The 17,824-nt window shown below is 42.1% G+C and overlaps 1 protein-coding gene across 9 annotated transcripts in view; it reads left to right on the forward strand.

Annotated features, from left to right (window-relative positions):
• Positions 1-17,824, forward strand: part of LDB2 (LIM domain binding 2) — a 376,552-nt gene that overhangs the window by 298,037 nt on the left and 60,691 nt on the right. For all 9 annotated transcript variants that reach the window (XM_024741858.1, XM_024741860.1, XM_024741861.1 and 6 more), the window contains exons 4-5: positions 6,580-6,702; positions 9,386-9,469. In XM_024741858.1, coding sequence (XP_024597626.1) covers positions 6,580-6,702; positions 9,386-9,469 — 207 coding nt within the window. The remainder of the gene's footprint in view (positions 1-6,579; positions 6,703-9,385; positions 9,470-17,824) is intronic.

The raw sequence follows: 17,824 nt of genomic DNA on the forward strand, positions 1-17,824 counted from the left end.
CCTCAAGACTAAGAGAAGAGAGTTTTGGCTGCCTATCAAACTTAGGCTGCTAAATTAGAATTTTGGTGTTTTTAAAAAATTGAGATATAATTGACATGTAACAGTGTATTAGTTTTAAGTATACGAAATAATGATTCGATATATGTATATATTGTGAGATGATTACTACAATAGTTTAGTTAACATCCATCACTACACTATAGTTACAGTTCTTGCGGTGAAGACTTTTAAGATCCACTCTCAGTATCTTTCAAATATATAATGCTTGAAAGATACTAAGTATTGTTCACTATAGTCCATGATGTTGTATATTACGTAGAATTTTGGTTTTTATACAAAGGGTCTTCTACAACTAAAAGAACACTCTCCTATTACTGTGAGGTCAGTATGTGTGTTTTGTTACTAAAATTAAACAATTTTTAAAGCTAAATTCAAATATTAACAAGCAGGGGAAAGAAATCAACAAACCATAGCTCAACTAGCCATAATCTTTAAGGAACACAAAAACATAAAAATGTAAATGGAACACTATAGACAATCCCCTTATATCTTCTCCCAAGGAGAAAAATTAGTAAGAATAAATATTTAGTCAAAGAATCTGGCGAACGGAAGTTTATTTTAATGAACACTAGTGCATTGCATTTTGACTAAGATTCAATGTGAAACTAATTTGTAATATCTACGATAGCAGCTATCTCTTTTAGTTGAAACACAAATGACAACCCACTCTTAGTTAAGAGAAGTTGGATTATCAGGGTTAATTGCAGAAGCCCAATTATAAAACTGAAGATGTGTTTGTTACTTATGCACCATTTTGTGGAAAGAGTAGCTATAAAATGTTTATTATTTAAAGTATTCTTTGATTTTGGTGCGATTTAACCTTTCCGGTGCCCACGAGGGAGTAAAACAACCAAAGAAAATGCTTATAAAATGCTTATAAGCAAAGGAAATGCTTATAAAATGCAAAAGCAAATCATTAAATGCCATTGAGTTTATGGTATCTTGATTTTTGTCAATAGACATTTTAAATGTGGAAGAGGAGATGGGTTTTTCCCTTTCTTCCTTTTTAACAGTTGAGCAGAGAGGAAAGTTCCCACTGCATGTGAAAGTCCATGCTGGAAAGAGCGTCTTGCTGTGTGGAAAGGAATGATCACCTAGATGATGGTTTACTCTGTCTGTGGCTCACCTATTTTCGGAGATACAAAACATTTACATCACCTTGCGGATACCTGAGCCATTTCTAGCATTACAAAGTCTGAGCACTGCAGAGAAAGCCTTTTTCCTGTTGCTTCATTATCGTTTGTGTAGGCTTACTGTTACTTTTAGGTCATTCAAGAAAAACACACCAATTCCTTATGCTTTCAGGGAAAAAAGAAATCCGTGATATGTAAATAAAACTTTCCCATAATGAAGGAGCTACTTCCAAAGCCTGTAGCCGCTGAAAATAAAAATGCATGTTGAACTAGCACTTTTATCTATTTCCTCAATTTCTTTCTTTCTCAGACCAAAACTTTTGCAGAAATGAGCACCGTCAGTTGTTCCGAAGATATAGTGCTGTACATTCTGGACTGGTTTTAGATCAAAAAGAATCCAGTTCTTTCGATGACTTGATAAAGTGCTTTTTTCATTCAAATTAAGAAACTAAGGCTTTCCTCTGTTGCATTCTCCCCTATCCTGGAGCACTCCCCTCTCAGATGGTACTCACCTCCCAGACGGGACAATCTCCTGAACTCAGCTCTCTTGGTCTCAAGCTTTCATTATTTAGATCACCCATCTGACCCTACTCCACAGCAATACATTTGCCAACTCCTGTAATGAATATTTCTATACTGTGGTGAAAAATATCCCTTTCTGGGAAATGTAGCTTAGCTGTGTGGACTTCGTCCAGATGCTAATTATGCACATTTATTTTTAGAAAATTCCAAAGCATTCATTTTTTTTTCCTCTTTTTTTTTTTGCTCCTTGGCGATTATTATACTACCCAAAGAATCTTTCCAATTTTTCTTTTGTTCTTATATTAATTAAAAATAAGTCATCTTTATGTAATAAAATAATATGGCTATTTAGTAGAAAACAGGGGGCTAATGACATTTCAGTATCACAAAGCAAAATAGTTTGGAATTTTTTAAAGGGGAGCCTGCTATTAGTACATGGCATCACTTAGCGCATTATTTGAGGCACTATCACGTTGTTCTAATTTAGAATATCAATAAGCTCTAATTCTCCAAATAGCATTTGACCCAGCATTTCTTAGTTGCTTTTATGAAAATGTGGTCAACTTGGTGAATCAAAAATCAGCTGCAGTCCTAATCAACAGTAATATTTAATATTCTCAGGACCATAGTGCATGTTTTGCAATTTCCTGATCCTAGGAACATTATAGATTATGGATAAATATGTAATTAGAGTTTTTAAACACACATTATGAAGCCTTTCTTTTCTGTATTCAATTTTGAATCAAACTGGAAACAAGGCTTAATAATCAGAAGAGCAGTCACCAAGGTTTTCAGAGTCAAAGACCCCTTGAATTGTATTTGAGGGTGTGAATTCAGATAGTGAAAGAACTCCTCTCTGGGGTACATATTGGGTTATTTTGGGGGCTCACAAACTGGAACCATAATTATAGCCTTTACTGGACACCTTATCACTTCTGTAAACATAGGTTTATGTTTTTTTCTGATCTCAATTATTGATTATGAAATTATTTACTACTGCAGAAAAGTACCATGGAAATACCAACCAGTTTTCCAATATGAATCCTCATTCATGTCTTTGACAGTTAGTTCATCATTCTTACCTTAGCCTGTACACCATGTTACCACGTTATACTACAGGATTTATACATTTACGCTCTTATCCTGACTCTAACCAAATTACTATAATATCAATGATTGTATTGCTCTAATAAATGTATATATATATATATTGACATATGCATTTACATATGCAGCAACTCGAAGTAAAATGCAATGAGCTTTTTGCAACGGTTAATCTAAAAGCAGTAGTCCATGCATGCTGTTCAAAGCATAAAGGCCAAGAAAATTAAATGAACACCCCCACCTAAAAAGTACATTGTATTTCATAAAAGCTACATGAGAATCATTTTATTATACAACTACATGGTCAGTATTGCTTTACAATTAGTCAAAGAAAGAAAAGGGTTAAAAAGCTACCGGTTAGTTTGAGAAATGTTCTTTTTTAGTTCTCTTGTTCCTGGCCTAGTCTCAAGCTAGCACGTGATCCGCTGAACGCCTGCCAGCCTCTTTCTTGTTGATCCTCCAGAGACCATCTGTGCTGGGGGCATTGATTAGAGTGTGTCTGCTGGGATTACATCTTTTCTGTTGCCATGCCAACTAATCAGCTGATTTTGGTTACCACAGAAACAAAATGTCAGAGCTCACAGTACGGTAACATGAATTCAGCACAACAGAAAATGTTTTCTTAATTGGGGACCCTTTTGATTTTGGATTCCAAGTGAAAGGCAGCTTTTTTTAAAAAAGGCCAACTTTAGATAAAAGCTACATTAATTGTATTGATTACAAGGAATGCACAGAATTTTTCTGAAAAGAGAAAACATTAATTCGCCTTCATAAGTTATGACCATTTTTTTTTTTTTTACAATTTCCAAACAAGGAATATATACATTTTTTTTTTTTTTTCTTAAGTGCCTCTATTCCGTTTGCTGGTTGTTGCATATAAAATAAATCACAAAGCCTTCAGTTTCCTTTAACCTCCATGATGGGAGCAGGGGTTGGAGAGACTGCATAGGGCTTGGGTGGAGGCTGTGGATAGAATTACTTGGGGAAGATTAGCAGTGACCAAATTCTCTTCCATCTTTTCGTTCAAGGAAGTCAGTCATTTAATTTCCCTTAAAGAAAACACCCAACACAATCAACTTAGATTCAAGTCTCAGGATTCCTCTTTTGCACATCCTATGCCTTGGATAAAGGTGATTCCTTGGTTTTGGCTGAGAAAGGAGGAGTCCAAGGCTGTTGAGATGTTCCCTTTTGTAGGCCCACAGCAGTTTGGCTGCATGAAGAGTCCTCAGCTGGTTTGCTGTGTCACAGTAAACAAAAAACACAGTTTAACTTGACCTTAGAGCTGCTCCAATTGAGTAATTCATCAGACGAACTCCATCCAGGCCTTCCCTTTATGAAATTCTATTCCAGTAGAAGTAAACTGCCTTGGGTTTATGGTTCATAAACACAAAACAAACAGATTAGATAATAAAAAAGGGTGACATTTAACTGGGCTAATATTTGTTTAAACAGCCAATAATCCTCCCTCTTTAAAAGAAAAGGATTGTAGCATCCAAATATCCCTTCCCTGTCCTGTATTGTCAATACATTTCTCTGTCACTGTCTGGCCGCAGTTACCCCCGCTTTGTGAAAGCCTCCACTGCAGGTGGCTTCTGTCATGTTAACACTCCAGGGGGAATTGCGTGTCTTAATCTCCATGCAACTCTTTTGAAAACCTTGTTAAATTAATTCTGATGCTGATGAGGCTCTAGAGGAGTGAGGTGGGGACGCTGAAGTCTTCCCCAATTTCACTGTGCTTGACTCTCATGGCAAAGTTGCCAAACATGAGGCTCTGAAGACCACTCAGCCAAGGAGTTTTGGGGCAAAGAGCCCAATGCCTGAAATTACCCATAGATTCTGCTAATTGGCTCTGAGTTAGAGGTCTTCACCCAGATTATCAATAATTATCTGACAGTGCTTCTGAGACCTTTGATAAAATGAAGATGGCAGACGTTATTAGCATCTTTCTTAAGTGGTGCCCTATCAACACATTACTAATTCTCCGGCACTGATATTTCACTTGTTTAAAGAAAATATTACCTTAAATTAGAGAGAATAGAAATCACCTAACCCAGTGCCTAGGACATAGTTGCAACTCAATAAATGGTGGCTTTTTGTATTAAATTCCCAAAGAAGGAAGTGATTATTAATATTTCATAAAAGGTTGATATAAATTGCTAATTATCTTCATGGACTATAGTTTTAGAAATGATCATTTTCCCTATTCAGTTGATTGCTTTTTTTTTTTAATGTGTAGTGCAGTGATTTCCAAAATTTTGTTCTTTTCTCAGTCTAAGAAATCTTTCTTTGAAAAGGCTTAATCAGAAGTCCAATATTTAAAACAGATAAAACTGAAGCTGTTCTGGTTGAGTCTAGAAAGTGAGTGGGAATCTCAGCATCCAGGTGGAGGCTAAGTTTTTCCCAGCAAAGGCCCTGAGACACTGCTCAAACCCCCCGTCCCCCCCGCAGGTCTCAGATAAGACATTATAACAACCTGTGGTCTAGGGTTCTGTGTTCTTTGGTTACATGTCTTTCATCTTTAAACTATCACTTACTGGCAGGTACAATACTAGGCAATCTATATACACAATTTCATTTAATATACTTTCCCAACAGTCCTACCTAAGGATATTATTATCCTCATTTTACAGATGAGGAAACTGAAACTTAAGGAATTTATTTGTTTTTCCCGAAGTTGCAAAATAAGTGAAAAATAGAGTCAGGATTTGGATTTAGGACTTCCTGGTGCCAAAGCCTCCATCCATTATTTTCTACTGCTTCTCTAAGGTAAACATGGACTGAATAATGAGCTGTAATTGTTTAATTACAACTGAACCAATATTATGCCTCCACTTCCTATCTTATATAGTTGAGATGGAATGAGTGCCATGAGACTACCCAGCATTTTCTTTCATTTCAAAGTCATTAACAGTGAAAAGAAAGGCAAATAAAATAAGAACTACATGCCTAAAATCTTCTGAGTTTCAAAAGAAGATAAAAATGCTACCCTGTCACTGATCACTCTATCAAGGGGTTCCTGAGCCTCAGAAACCCTGTCTCATTAATAATATATTTTTTTTCTTAAATTAATTTGGCTCCCCCAAGGCCTGGCCCTTTCTGCAAGCAGAATTTGTCATGGCTGTTAGGATGTGATTCAAGGAATATATTCTAAATGTGCCTCTATTTTCCACGTGTCACTAACGAATACCCACAGCCTTGGGTTAAGCGTTGCCCTCTGGCATTTCTCTTTGGAAGTGAAAACTTTCTCTGGTTGGGCAACCTTGTAGAAACTCATACGTAAGCAGGAATACTTTTATTAGATACTTTCTCCCAGAGTAGCATAACCAAGATTAGAACAGAGTTCAGACTCCTATGGTAGAAGCATAATGAAAGTGGAGAAAAAAGGAGGTGAAAGAGTACCAATTTTGTGGGGGACACACTGTGTGCCAGGAGTTTTTGACATATCATTGCTATAAGATGGGTTTTGTCTGTATATTTATAAATGAAGAAATGGGGGCTCCTGGAGTTTCAGTAGTAACTAGTCGAGTTACCTTTAGCTAATGGCTAGTGAGCAGCTGTGCTGTCTTTTGACCCCACTGATTCCAGATCTTACACCTGTCTTGGTTCTCCTTGGATACATCACCCGTGTCACATTTTTGTCAAGATCCAGCACCGCCCAAGGGGAGTCAGGGAGACCACGCTGAGTGGCTGACCCGTGAGTTACAAAAATGTGGTGATCACAAAGTACCTAATCACTGAGTCCATTGTTTGTTGCTTCCAGGTGTGTACAGAAGGCAGACTGATCTTGGAGTTCACCTTTGATGATCTCATGAGAATAAAAACATGGCACTTTACCATTAGACAATACAGAGAGTTAGTCCCAAGAAGCATTCTTGCCATGCATGTAAGTAACTTAATTTCTATTTTACTACCTTCCTTTCATCCCCTCATTTTACTCAGAAAGGAGAAGCCCCTCTTTCTCACCGTGAAAGAACTCCCAGAGTCTTCACACTTTAGGTAATTAACTCTAAATTATGAGTTTTTCCCCCAGCCGTTTTCATCCACAGGCCCCTTTCCCCCTCCTTTGTTTCTGAGTTTGGTGCATTGTGAGCCTTTTTAAAAAATAATTTATTATTTTAAACTCCAAATTGAGGTTACCTCAATAAACAGTTTGTACTTTTCTTAAATTCCATGCAGTCATTATCACATACTGCTCTGCCTGGGCTAATAAACCTGTTATGTATAAATGGGCAGAGAAATAGAACAAAGAGTAAGAAAAACAGTTGCCAGTTTTGATTAGAACCATGCGACAAGACTTGGGGCTCACATACCTCAGATCCGTGTCCGTGCCCTTCCTAACCACAGCGCTGGGAAGCAGCAGAACACCTGGGGTCCTCTTGGTCGCATTTGGCCATAAATCACATCAAATTTATTGAGCACAAATGAGGTGCAAGGGTGGATTTGATGGCAATCTAGAGAGATTTTTAAAGGTAAGACTTGGTAGGAACTCATCAGGTCAGTCCCTTAAGAAGGAGTCACATAGCATCAAATTAAATAAATCCCTCTTCCAGAATGCGCGATGCAGCAGTTTCTGCGAAAATGCTTTGGAACAAAATCAGACTGAATGAGCCTGATTTTTAAGACCCTGTACAATGAAAAGAGAATACAGTCACAGTAGTGAGCGTTTACTGGGTGTTTGATACGCAGGGCCTGTGCTAAGCATTTTGGACACCTTATATTTAGTCCCTACAGTAACTCGAAGAGGTGAATTGTTATTACTCCTATTTTCGAAGTAAGGAAATGGAGGCTCAGATAGGTTTAATAAGTTGTCCAATGCCTTTCAGCCCAAAAGGGACAAATCAAGCTTTCGATTAAGCAGGTTCTGACTCTAACACCCACGCTGATAAGCTGTCTGTCTCCCCACTGTCCATACACAGGCCGTCTCCCCAGGCTTTTGTCCTCAACACCCTCCTCCCATCTGGTTTGTCCAACCTCTACCCTTTCCATCGACCCTGTGCTTTCTGCTGTACACTTGAGTGCTGTACACTTGAGTGCTACATTCTTTTTGCCCATCCATGCCCAAGTCCTCCTCAATTTTCAAAGCCCAGTTCACATTCTCCTCTCTCCTCGAAGCAGCAGTCTGGAAGAGCCATTCTTATTAGTCTCAAAATAGACGGAGAAGCAGCAGGGTAGAGTAGTGGTCAGGAGCCTGGGCCTGAGAACACACGGGTTTGAATCCCTGTTTCTGTGTGACCTTGGGCAAGTGGCATGACATCTCTGTTCTTCCAGTCCCTCATCTATAAAATGGGTATAGTAATAGAGCCAGCCTCAGAGGACTGGTTTGAAAATTAAGAGTTAATGCACATAAACACTTAGGCCAGTGCCTGGTACATAATAGGACCTCTGCAAGTATTGGTGATTGGCTATCAGCAACAATGGCCATGACGAAAGCAAAAATATCCTTCCATGGGTTTATTATCACCCTGTCTTCCAACTGCAATGTGAGCTCCTTGAGGTCGACCACAACTATTTGATGCGTAGCTACAGAACCAGCTCTTCCTGGAACCTGGAAAGGCTTCAATAAACACCAGCTCCCTGTCCACAAAGGATCCCCTTTCCAGAAATTGACATGAAAAGTGACAAGCTCTGACTGTTTCTCCTGCATTTTATTTATATACACAAAGCCAGTTGGTTGTATCACTGTGAGGAAAATTAAAGTAAAACAAAAAAAAAAGAATAAATTAAGGTGTTGGTATAACCTAGATGGTCTCATGAATGCAGATGTAGAGACAAAGGGATGTTTACTTAAGACTTCCTCTGTTTAGCAACAGTTTATATCAATTAAAAAAGAAGAAAAGACAAACAGAAAGAAAGAGCATCAACTAAGAGACACTTTACATTGGAATCCAGAAAGAATTTTCTTTTTTTTCTGGTCAGACTGAACATTGGGGGTGGCCCACAAAACATTACATCTTTTTTTTCTGTGGCTGATACTTTGGAAAATATTATGCATACCCTTGCAGTCCTGCAGGATGAAAATTGTTGAAGACATCTATTTCTAGCCTTCGCTTAATGGGGAGGAGAGTTAGAATTTTTTAATATATGTGTATATTTCATGGCAGTTGCAAAGTTTTCACGTTTAGTCCTCAGCTCCAAGCTGTTGAAAACAACACTGTCACAACACCCAGCAAAGGCCAGTCCTAAAGCATGGCTCTGCCAAATCCAGCCCACACCTTCCCTCGGGGCAGGGGGGCGGCAGTGCCAGGGACCTTGGAGGTGTCCTGGCTGGACTTAATGACCCCTCCTCCTGAAGACACAGGGCCTCTCACAGAGGAAGTAAAGTCATTTCTCCCATCTGACTCAGTTTGATTCTCCCCGGCGATGGGTCTTGCACCACTGATCCAAAAGTGTCCTTAAGTGTTATATGCAAGTGTCTTCAAAATGTGAATTAAATTATCTCCAGCAGCCTGCCCCTCTGAGAAAAATTGACAAGGTGCAGATTGCATTTCTTAGCAGCTGTAGCACAGTCGAGGACTTTGTTGGTACCATCTTACAGGGCTAAAATATATGATTTTTTTCCTGTTTAGGCACAAGATCCTCAGGTCCTGGATCAGCTGTCCAAAAACATCACCAGGATGGGGCTAACAAATTTCACCCTCAACTACCTCAGGGTAAGACCAATGGGTTGATTATATTTCCTGTTGGGTTTGAATTTAGAGGTTTAGATATATCTTGAGCCAAGGAATTAAAATGAGGTAATATAGCACAGTACGTATATCTTTTTAAATTTATTTTATTCAAGTATAGTTGATTTACAGTGTTGTATTAATTTCTACTATACAGCAAAGTGATTCAGTTATACATATATATACATTCTTTTTCATATTCTTTGCCATTATGGTTTATCACAGGATATTGAATATAGTTCCCTGTGTTATACAGTAGGACCTTGTTGTTTATGCATCCTGTATATAATAGTTTGCATCTGCTAATCCCAAACTCCCACTCCACCCCTCCCCCACCCTTGGTAACCACAAGTCTGTTCTCTATGTCTGTGAGTCTGTTTCTGTTTCGTAGAAACAAAATTCATTTATGTCATAGTTTAGATTTCACATATAAGTGATATCGTATGGTATTTGTCTTTTTCTGACTTACTTCACTTAGTATGATAATCTCTAGCTCCATCCGTGTTGCTGCAAATGACATGATTTCATTCTTTTTCATGGCTGCGTAATATTCCATTGCATGTGTGGACCACACCAACATTTGCAAATGTTGATGGACATTTAGGTTGTTTCCTTGTCTTGACAATTGTGGATAGTAGCACAATATGTATGTCTTATACCACAGTGTGTGTGTGTGTGTGTGTGTGTGTGTGGTCAACAGATGATTGGGTTTAATTAACAAAAAACATCAAACCTAGACTTTGTCAGTGTTGAGCTTCTTCTCTATGTTTGCATGACTCCTGGAATAAGTTATTCACAGGCTAGCAATGTCTCTTTCATAAAATGCTTTGGCACTATGTCCCTTCTGATTGTTTCAAGTTTCCAATGTGCTTTTGTTGAGTTCACAGCCTCTGTGTCTGTACCCAGGGACCAGTCACCTATGAGGAGGCTCAGTGTGCCCTCCAGAGAGAGTCCCTTGAAGAAATTCACCTCGGTGCTATAACAGATATTTATTTCTAAGGCTTCTTAGGGACTCTCTGTGTAACATGTAACAGATTTTCTGGTTTGGATATAAAGTGAATTTTTATTTTAAAAAAATTAAATGTTAGGCAACACTCTCTGCCCACATAACGCTTACAGCCTCCGTATTTGGTCTAACAGGGTAACACATATCACACTGGTTTTTAGTGTGGAATGGCAGTCATCACATTGCAAGTAGAGGATATGGTTTCCTTCATAAAGCAAGCATTGTCTTCCAGAGTCAACACGAAGGCAGTGGCCACAGTCCACATTCCTTTGCCTCTGAGTTGCTGGCTTCCTTCACCGTGATGTAGCAGACCACTTCTCCAGGGCCCAACCCCATCATAATGTTTATGCTATTGTTTCTTTATCCTTAAGTGCAGGTTTGTGAATTTTGTTTTGTATTCACAATCCTCTAAGTACAATCATGTTTCATATATTGAAATGCTGAAATGTCCTGGCCGGACTTCCTCCTCTGTACGTGAAGAATAATTTGGACAAATGTTTCCAAGTCATGCCCTCATTGCAATGTGCCGGGCACTGGGCAAGGTGCTGAAGATTCAAAGACAAAAGTCGTTGCACCTGTTATCAAGAAACGTCCTCCTATGAGAGTCAGACCCATAAAGACAGAACATTATATGCAAAATGGTGAATACCATGATAGAAGTTTCCAGATGAAATTATGGGAGTACAAGATAGACATCTCAGAAGAATCAGTCAGAGAAGGCTTCATGGAAGAGATAATGCCTGTGTAGTGTGTGAAAGAATGAATAAAGTTAAACCAGAGAAAGGAGGAGGAAGGACATTTCCATCAGAGGGAGCAGAAGTTAGGGGATGGAATTCCAAGCAGTCTGTTGATGCTGGGACATGAAGGGAGTTGCCAGGAGAAATGGGAGAGAGAGTTAGTTGGGAGCCAGGTCTTGGAGCAACTGGCTGCCTGGGCTACGGGGCCAGGAGCCTCTGAAAAGATTAACCACGAGGATGGCAGTGTCCCCTTCTTGGGTGAGCGAGAAGAGTCTCTTTCTATTCAGTTTAGATGCCCCAGAGCCCAGTCCAGACGTGGCAAAAGCCAGAGTCAGCTTCACTTCCCACCGCCTCCCCCCCAGCATGCCCGCCACTTTGGCAGCCCTGAGCCAGGGCGTTCTCCACTAAACAGCCCCCTGGTTCCTGCTCAGAGGAAAACCAGAGTCTGCCCAGGAGGGTGGATCCAGAGGGGCGTGTTCCCAGCCAAGGTAGCCGAGGCTCCGTTCTCCTAAACCTCCAGGCTCTGCATTAAGAACTGCTCCCCCGTGGGGCTCCTGGCACAGTGGGAGTGGGTAGCGATGTCTGGGCAAGTGAGGGTCTGCAGTGCTGTTCCAGCCACAGGAATTCAGAAGGATGCCCTACACTGCTGGGCATTTCTTCTTGTCAGGAACCAGGAGAAATTTAGTTTAAACCATCTGAACATGCCTCTCCTTAGGCGGATCAAGAATTTCCACACTACGTACCCTCAGCTGACCTCACATAGGAATCTGGGACTTTGGAGTCTATCCTAGACTTGGTCGCTAACTCTCTGCTGAGATCTTGGACAGATCCTTTGTTACATCTTTTAGCTGCGTTTAACACAGAGAAATAAAGGCTGAATTTCCCGGCCCCCGCCCCTAGTTGCTCTTATTGTCATCAGTGAAACTGTGGCCTTCACCCTGGGGTCAGCAAGGCAGTTCTCTGCTTCCAGCCCACGAAGAGTGAGGACATCACAGCTGCAGAGGGGGAATGACACAGGGAACCGTGTATGGTTTGGGGCAATAGAGAGTAGCATTTCCAAGGCTACCATCTGAAGTAGCGGTAGCTGCAGGCTCTGCTATATGTACACGTCCTGATGTAGCTGGATGTCACAATGGCCCACGTGCACCAGTACCTTCCCCACAAGAGAGCTGGCACAGATGGTGTAAGTAAAGTCAGTCACCCAGCTTTAAGCCCCCAAGTGGCAGAACCAGGACTTGAACTCTAGAATCTATGTGTTTCATGGCAAAACTGCTGCCTTTCTAGTAAGAAAGTAGAATGATAGTTTTTTTTTTTAATTTTTGTATTGAGGTATAGTTGATTTACAATGTTGTGTTAGTTTCAGGTGTACAGCAAAGTGATTCATATATATATGTATATGCACACATATATATTCTTTTCCAGATTCTTGTTTATAGATTATTACAAGATATTGAATATAGTTCCCTGTGATAGACAGTAGGTCCTTGTTGTTTATTTTATATACAATAGTGTGGATCTGTTAATCCCAAACTTCTAATTTATCCCTCCCCCCCTTCCCCTTTGGTAACCATAAGTTTGTTTTCTATGTCTGGGAATCTGTTTCTGTTTTGTAAATAAGTTCATTTGTACCATTTTTTTTAGATTCCACAAATAAGTGACATCCCGTGATATTTGTCTTTCTGTTTGACTTACTTCACTTACTGTGATGATCTCTAGGTCCATCCATAGTGCTGCAAATGGCACTATTTCATAGAATAATGATATTGATAGGAATTGGGTCGTGTCTTTCTTCCTTCCTTGACGGGGGAGTCAGCGTCTCTCACTGGGTCCTTAACGTACTTCGCCAAAAGTAATATCAGCTCCTGGTATGGTTTAACGGGAGGATTAAGTAAGACGATCCACGTAAAGGGCTTAGCCCAGAGCCTGGGGCAGCAAGTACTCAGTTAGTGTTCACTGTCATATTTATTGAGCACCTGCTGGGTGTCCATCATTGTTCCTCATACTGGAACCACTTAGAGCAGCATGGCATCTGGCTGTCTTCTCTCACCCTGGTCCTCCCAACACTACTTGATTTCCCCTGCTCGTGCATCCTGGTTCAGTGGCCGTTTGCCTTTCTTGCCTCCACTCACTCCATCACTTACTCATCTATTGATTGCTTCAGGACACTTACTGAGCCTGTTCTGTCTTCCTGGCTGTGTGCCAGGTGCTGGACCTTCATCATGGAGACCTGGCCTTCTTCCTAGCGGGGTGCTCACAGGCTGATGGGCAAGGCCGGCTACAGCTCCAGTGAGGCGTGCTGACATGGAGGGATGTGCAAGGCCCGTGAGAGCCCAGGGAAGAACCCATGGGTCTCGGGAAGACGGTCAGGATAGAAGCCAACCTCCCATCAGCAACCCCTCCGGGCAGCTGTGAGCCACTTGGCAAATCATGGCTGAGCAGATTCTCAAACTCAGAAGCCAAACCCAGGACACACGGGCTTCCATGAGGAGACCTGGCCTGGTCAGTGGTCGCTAAGAAGGAGAAACAAAAGTTACTTCTTCATTTCAGAACCAGAATCTAAGATTTCCCTGGTACTCTTATCACCTACTTTTGTAAGACAGTTGAGCAGTCAGAAAAACCATTTATTTATAAAACTGCCTTAAAACCTGGAGCTCCCCCATCCTTCTGAGGAACTCAGCCTTTGTCTCAAGCCTCAGAAAGTCAGGTGAAGTGTCTATTAAATAGAGTTAATGAACTTCAATAACTACGCCCAGTGTCTGCAGAAGAGGTGAGACGTTTTATGCTGACAAATATTAATGCAAGGCCTTCTAAATCAGTAGAAGAATTTTAAGAATCAATGTGTCCTGCTTTGGAAAGGAGGAATGGAGATTTTAAATACTCCAGACATCTGAAATTTCAATAAGCTTTGTCTTTCATGAAACGAAATTAAGCAATACAGAAGGTAAGCAATTATAATCACCTAGCTTCGCCAGAACAAGTTCATTTATTCCCAAGAAATTCCGAATCAGTCTCAGGGCAGCCTGCCCTCAGGGAATGTGCAAAGGCCACCAAGGCAGCTCCCTGTTTGGAGGAAGGAGCCTGCGAAGCACAGCAGCCCAGCTCCAGAGCTTGTGAACTCAGATGCCCTCAGGGAATGCGCAAAGCCCACCAAGGCGGCTCCCCCGTTTGGAGGGAGGAGCCTGCGAAGCACAGCAGCCCAGCTCCAGGGCTTGTGAACACAGATGGTGATGCTGGTGCGCCGGGCAGCACTCTGCTGGGGACTCTGGTGACCTGATGCTTTCGAAGTGACCACAGAACAGCCGTTGTCATTTGATTTGAGTTGTCAAACTGCCTGAGTTCCCTCGGGCACATCCCAGCACATCAAGGTTGGAGGTGCACAGTGCTTGGAGGCCAATGGCTGGTTCACTGGTCCCCGAGGAGCAGAGGCTGGAGGTGGCCGAGCAGAGATGATGCCCTGACCAGGTGTGGCCTCACTTCCTCTGGAGGCCGCCTCGGTGACTTCTGGGAGGCCAGGGCTTACTGACCGAGTGTCCCTGTGGTAGTTATCTGGGCTGGGGCTGGGGCTGGGAACGGACCTGCCGAGTAAGTGGCTGTTAGGCATCCCGGAAGCCGGGTAGTGTGTTTCACAAAACGTGCCCACCGTCTCCTGGAGAGGGAGTCATTTTCTAAAGTAGGTGTGACAGTGCCCCTCAGTCAGTGCATTCTGGTGAGGGAACGAGAGAGGGGAGAAGGGGGTGGGATTTCAGGAACGTGTCCTTTGCCATGTTTGCTGAACACAGCAGTAGGCCCTGCTGTCCCTGGTATTCCTTGAAGAGGGCACAGGAAGGCCGGGTGCCCTTGAAGAGGCATCGGCGCAAGTCCAAGTCAATGAGACCTGCCCGTGGCTCCTCATCAGCTCCCCCCAGATCCCCTTCGCCCATTATTCACTGCTCATTCCACAAGCATCTATAAGACACCACTCTTGTGCCAGGTCTCTGACACCCTTAAGGAGATCACTGCCTGGTAGGGGAGAAAGAAAAAAAATGTGCTGGGAGAGAAATCTGTCCAGGTACAGTGACGCACGTAATGCTAGCTAACATCACGGAGCACTTCCTGTGTGCCAGGTATGCCGCTGTGCTCTTTGCCGGGAGTCTTTTTTTAATACAACAACCTTATGGGACTCCTGTTAATCCTGTTTTGCATATGGGGAAACTGAGGCACAGGGAGGTAACTTCCCAAAGTCACAGAGCCGGTGAGTGGCAGAGAAGGGATTTAAAGCCACGGTCTGACTCCAGGTACAAAGGATGGAGAAGCTGTTGGACGGTGGGTGTGGAAGGTATAAGTCTTCAAGGAGGAACTGGCCCTTGAATTGATTCTGAAAGATGAGTAGATGGTCCCAGACAGACAAGACAGAGGGTCAGCCATGAGCAGTGTCAGAGAAGGATGCAGAAAGCTGGGAGGGCTGGGGGAACACTAGACAGTTCCACATGGCTGGAATGTAACTTTTAAGTTTGTTTAAGGAGTTTGGGTCCAAAACGTACAGCTTAGCTGAGTGGTATAGTTCTAGAGAAAGTTTTGTCCTGGAAAGAGCATGGCATGGTCCAGGGAAGCATCTCATGCTGAGTCCTGGGCTAAGGGGTCAGACAAACAAGAGGATGTATCAGGGGACAGCCACTTGCTAGCTTTGTGACCCTGGGAAAGTTACTTGACCTTTCTGAGCCTGTTTCCTTATCTGGGAAATGGGATGTAACACCACCCTCGCTGGATTCCAGTGAGATAAATTCACGTGGAGCTCCCTTCTCTTTGCCAAGTGCACTCTCGTAAGGGTCTCTGGTCCTTTCTCCTGGGTAGAGTCTAGTCTTTCAGGTCTCTGGTCCTATCTCTTGGGTGGAATCAAGTCATTCTCTAGATTCCGCTGTATTCAGAGTTATGAGGAGAGCTCTCGTGGGTCAGCACACCCAGGAGTCTCATCCTTCTTTAATTCTCGACTTTCATTTCATCAAAGGGAAAGCCCTTTCTAACTCAGGGTTTGAAATTGCCATCATTTCCAATTTCTCATATGCAGTTCTTATACGTGAATGTTTACTGTATGCAGAAACTGTTTTCTTTGAATAGGTTTAAAGAATAAGACTTTAAAATTGAAAACGAATTGACATCTGTTCCATTTCCTATCCCATAGAAAGAATGAGGGTTGGTAATGCAGAAACCCTGTCGGTAAGCATTTAAAGGAAACCTCTGGCTTGGCCATGAATGGAATGTGCCATTTTCATTCATCTCCCATCAACAGTAGAGTGGACAATCCTTGCCCACTGGATACTGTAGGGACAGCACTTCTTTATACCTTGAAGGTTTGGGGTAGTCTGGCTTTGTTTTTAAATTTTAAGTCAATCGTCTAACCAAGAGACTTTTGGGGTGGCATCTACTATGTTCCAGGCTCAAAAAGGCCAGGGCCAGGGTGTTTATAAGAATGGATAAGGCACATTCCCTTTTGCGGGGAGTTGAAGACACTGTTACAAGTAGGTCTGCTTCCAGTTAACATTGTCCAGCCTCAGCGGGGGACCTGAGGTCAGACCAGAGTGTTTCTCCTCTCCTAATAGCCTGAGGATACCCATCCTTGTTGGTCTCAGCAGATGACTTAACTTGGACTTGTTTACAGTTTCTAGTGCCCTCGTCAAGTGCTCTGCTTCTGACTTTGGCATTCTAGGCCTTCCGTGACGGGGCCCCTGCTGCTTCCCGGCCTCGTCCCACGTCCCTTCCCCATCTCACATATCATCCCGTAGCCACGCAAACTGCCTGCATTTCCCCGAACTTGTCATGCCCTGTTGCTCCCATGCCTTGGCACAGTATGGCTCACTGCCTGCAACACTGTTCCTACCCTTCCCTTCCATCCAGTTTTCCCAGGCTAGCTTCTCCTCATCCTGCAGGACTCATCAGCCATCACCTTCGCTGAGAATCTCTCTCTGACTCTCAGCGGGAGCAGCTGCCCCTCCCCTGTGCCCCTGGTTCTTTGCACACAGGATCTCCTGCTTACCTCTTGGTAGGTCCTGCATAAGAATTGTCACTCCACGCATCTGTCTCCTGTGCTAGACTCAGAGCAACATAAGGTCAGATTATCGTATTTCTAGGGCCTCACAAGGTCTAGATCACGATAAGCACCCAGTAAATGCCTCTTGAATGGATGGTTGGTGGATGGGAGCTTGGTAAGTGGAAGACTAGGTTTTGAATGACATACACACACCAAAAGTAATAGAACTCGGATGAATTCACCTGCCCTACAGTATTTAAAAAAAAAAAATGTGATTCATTTTCAAAGTCACTACCTAGAACTTCACCATGAAATCTAAAGAGAAGTAGAGTTGAATGCATCAAGGAAATGAAAGAAACATGGCATGGGGCCTCCAGATTGCTCTAGTGTACAAAATTCCCACTTAAAATATTCAGACTTCCCAATGTCAAATTTTTATTCTAATACCACTACTTCTACTTGCTCTGAATCAGCATTTAATTTTTACTCTAAGTGCCATTATGCCCTTCTCATTGTTTTGGAAATGTGTTCTTTCAGATCTCGAGGACACATTTCTTTTTTTTTTTTTTTTTTTTTTTTTTTTTTTTTTTTTT

This window comes from Neophocaena asiaeorientalis, unplaced genomic scaffold (assembly GCF_003031525.2).
Source record: "Neophocaena asiaeorientalis asiaeorientalis breed wild unplaced genomic scaffold, Neophocaena_asiaeorientalis_V1.1 scaffold218, whole genome shotgun sequence".
Lineage (NCBI taxonomy): Eukaryota > Metazoa > Chordata > Mammalia > Artiodactyla > Phocoenidae > Neophocaena > Neophocaena asiaeorientalis.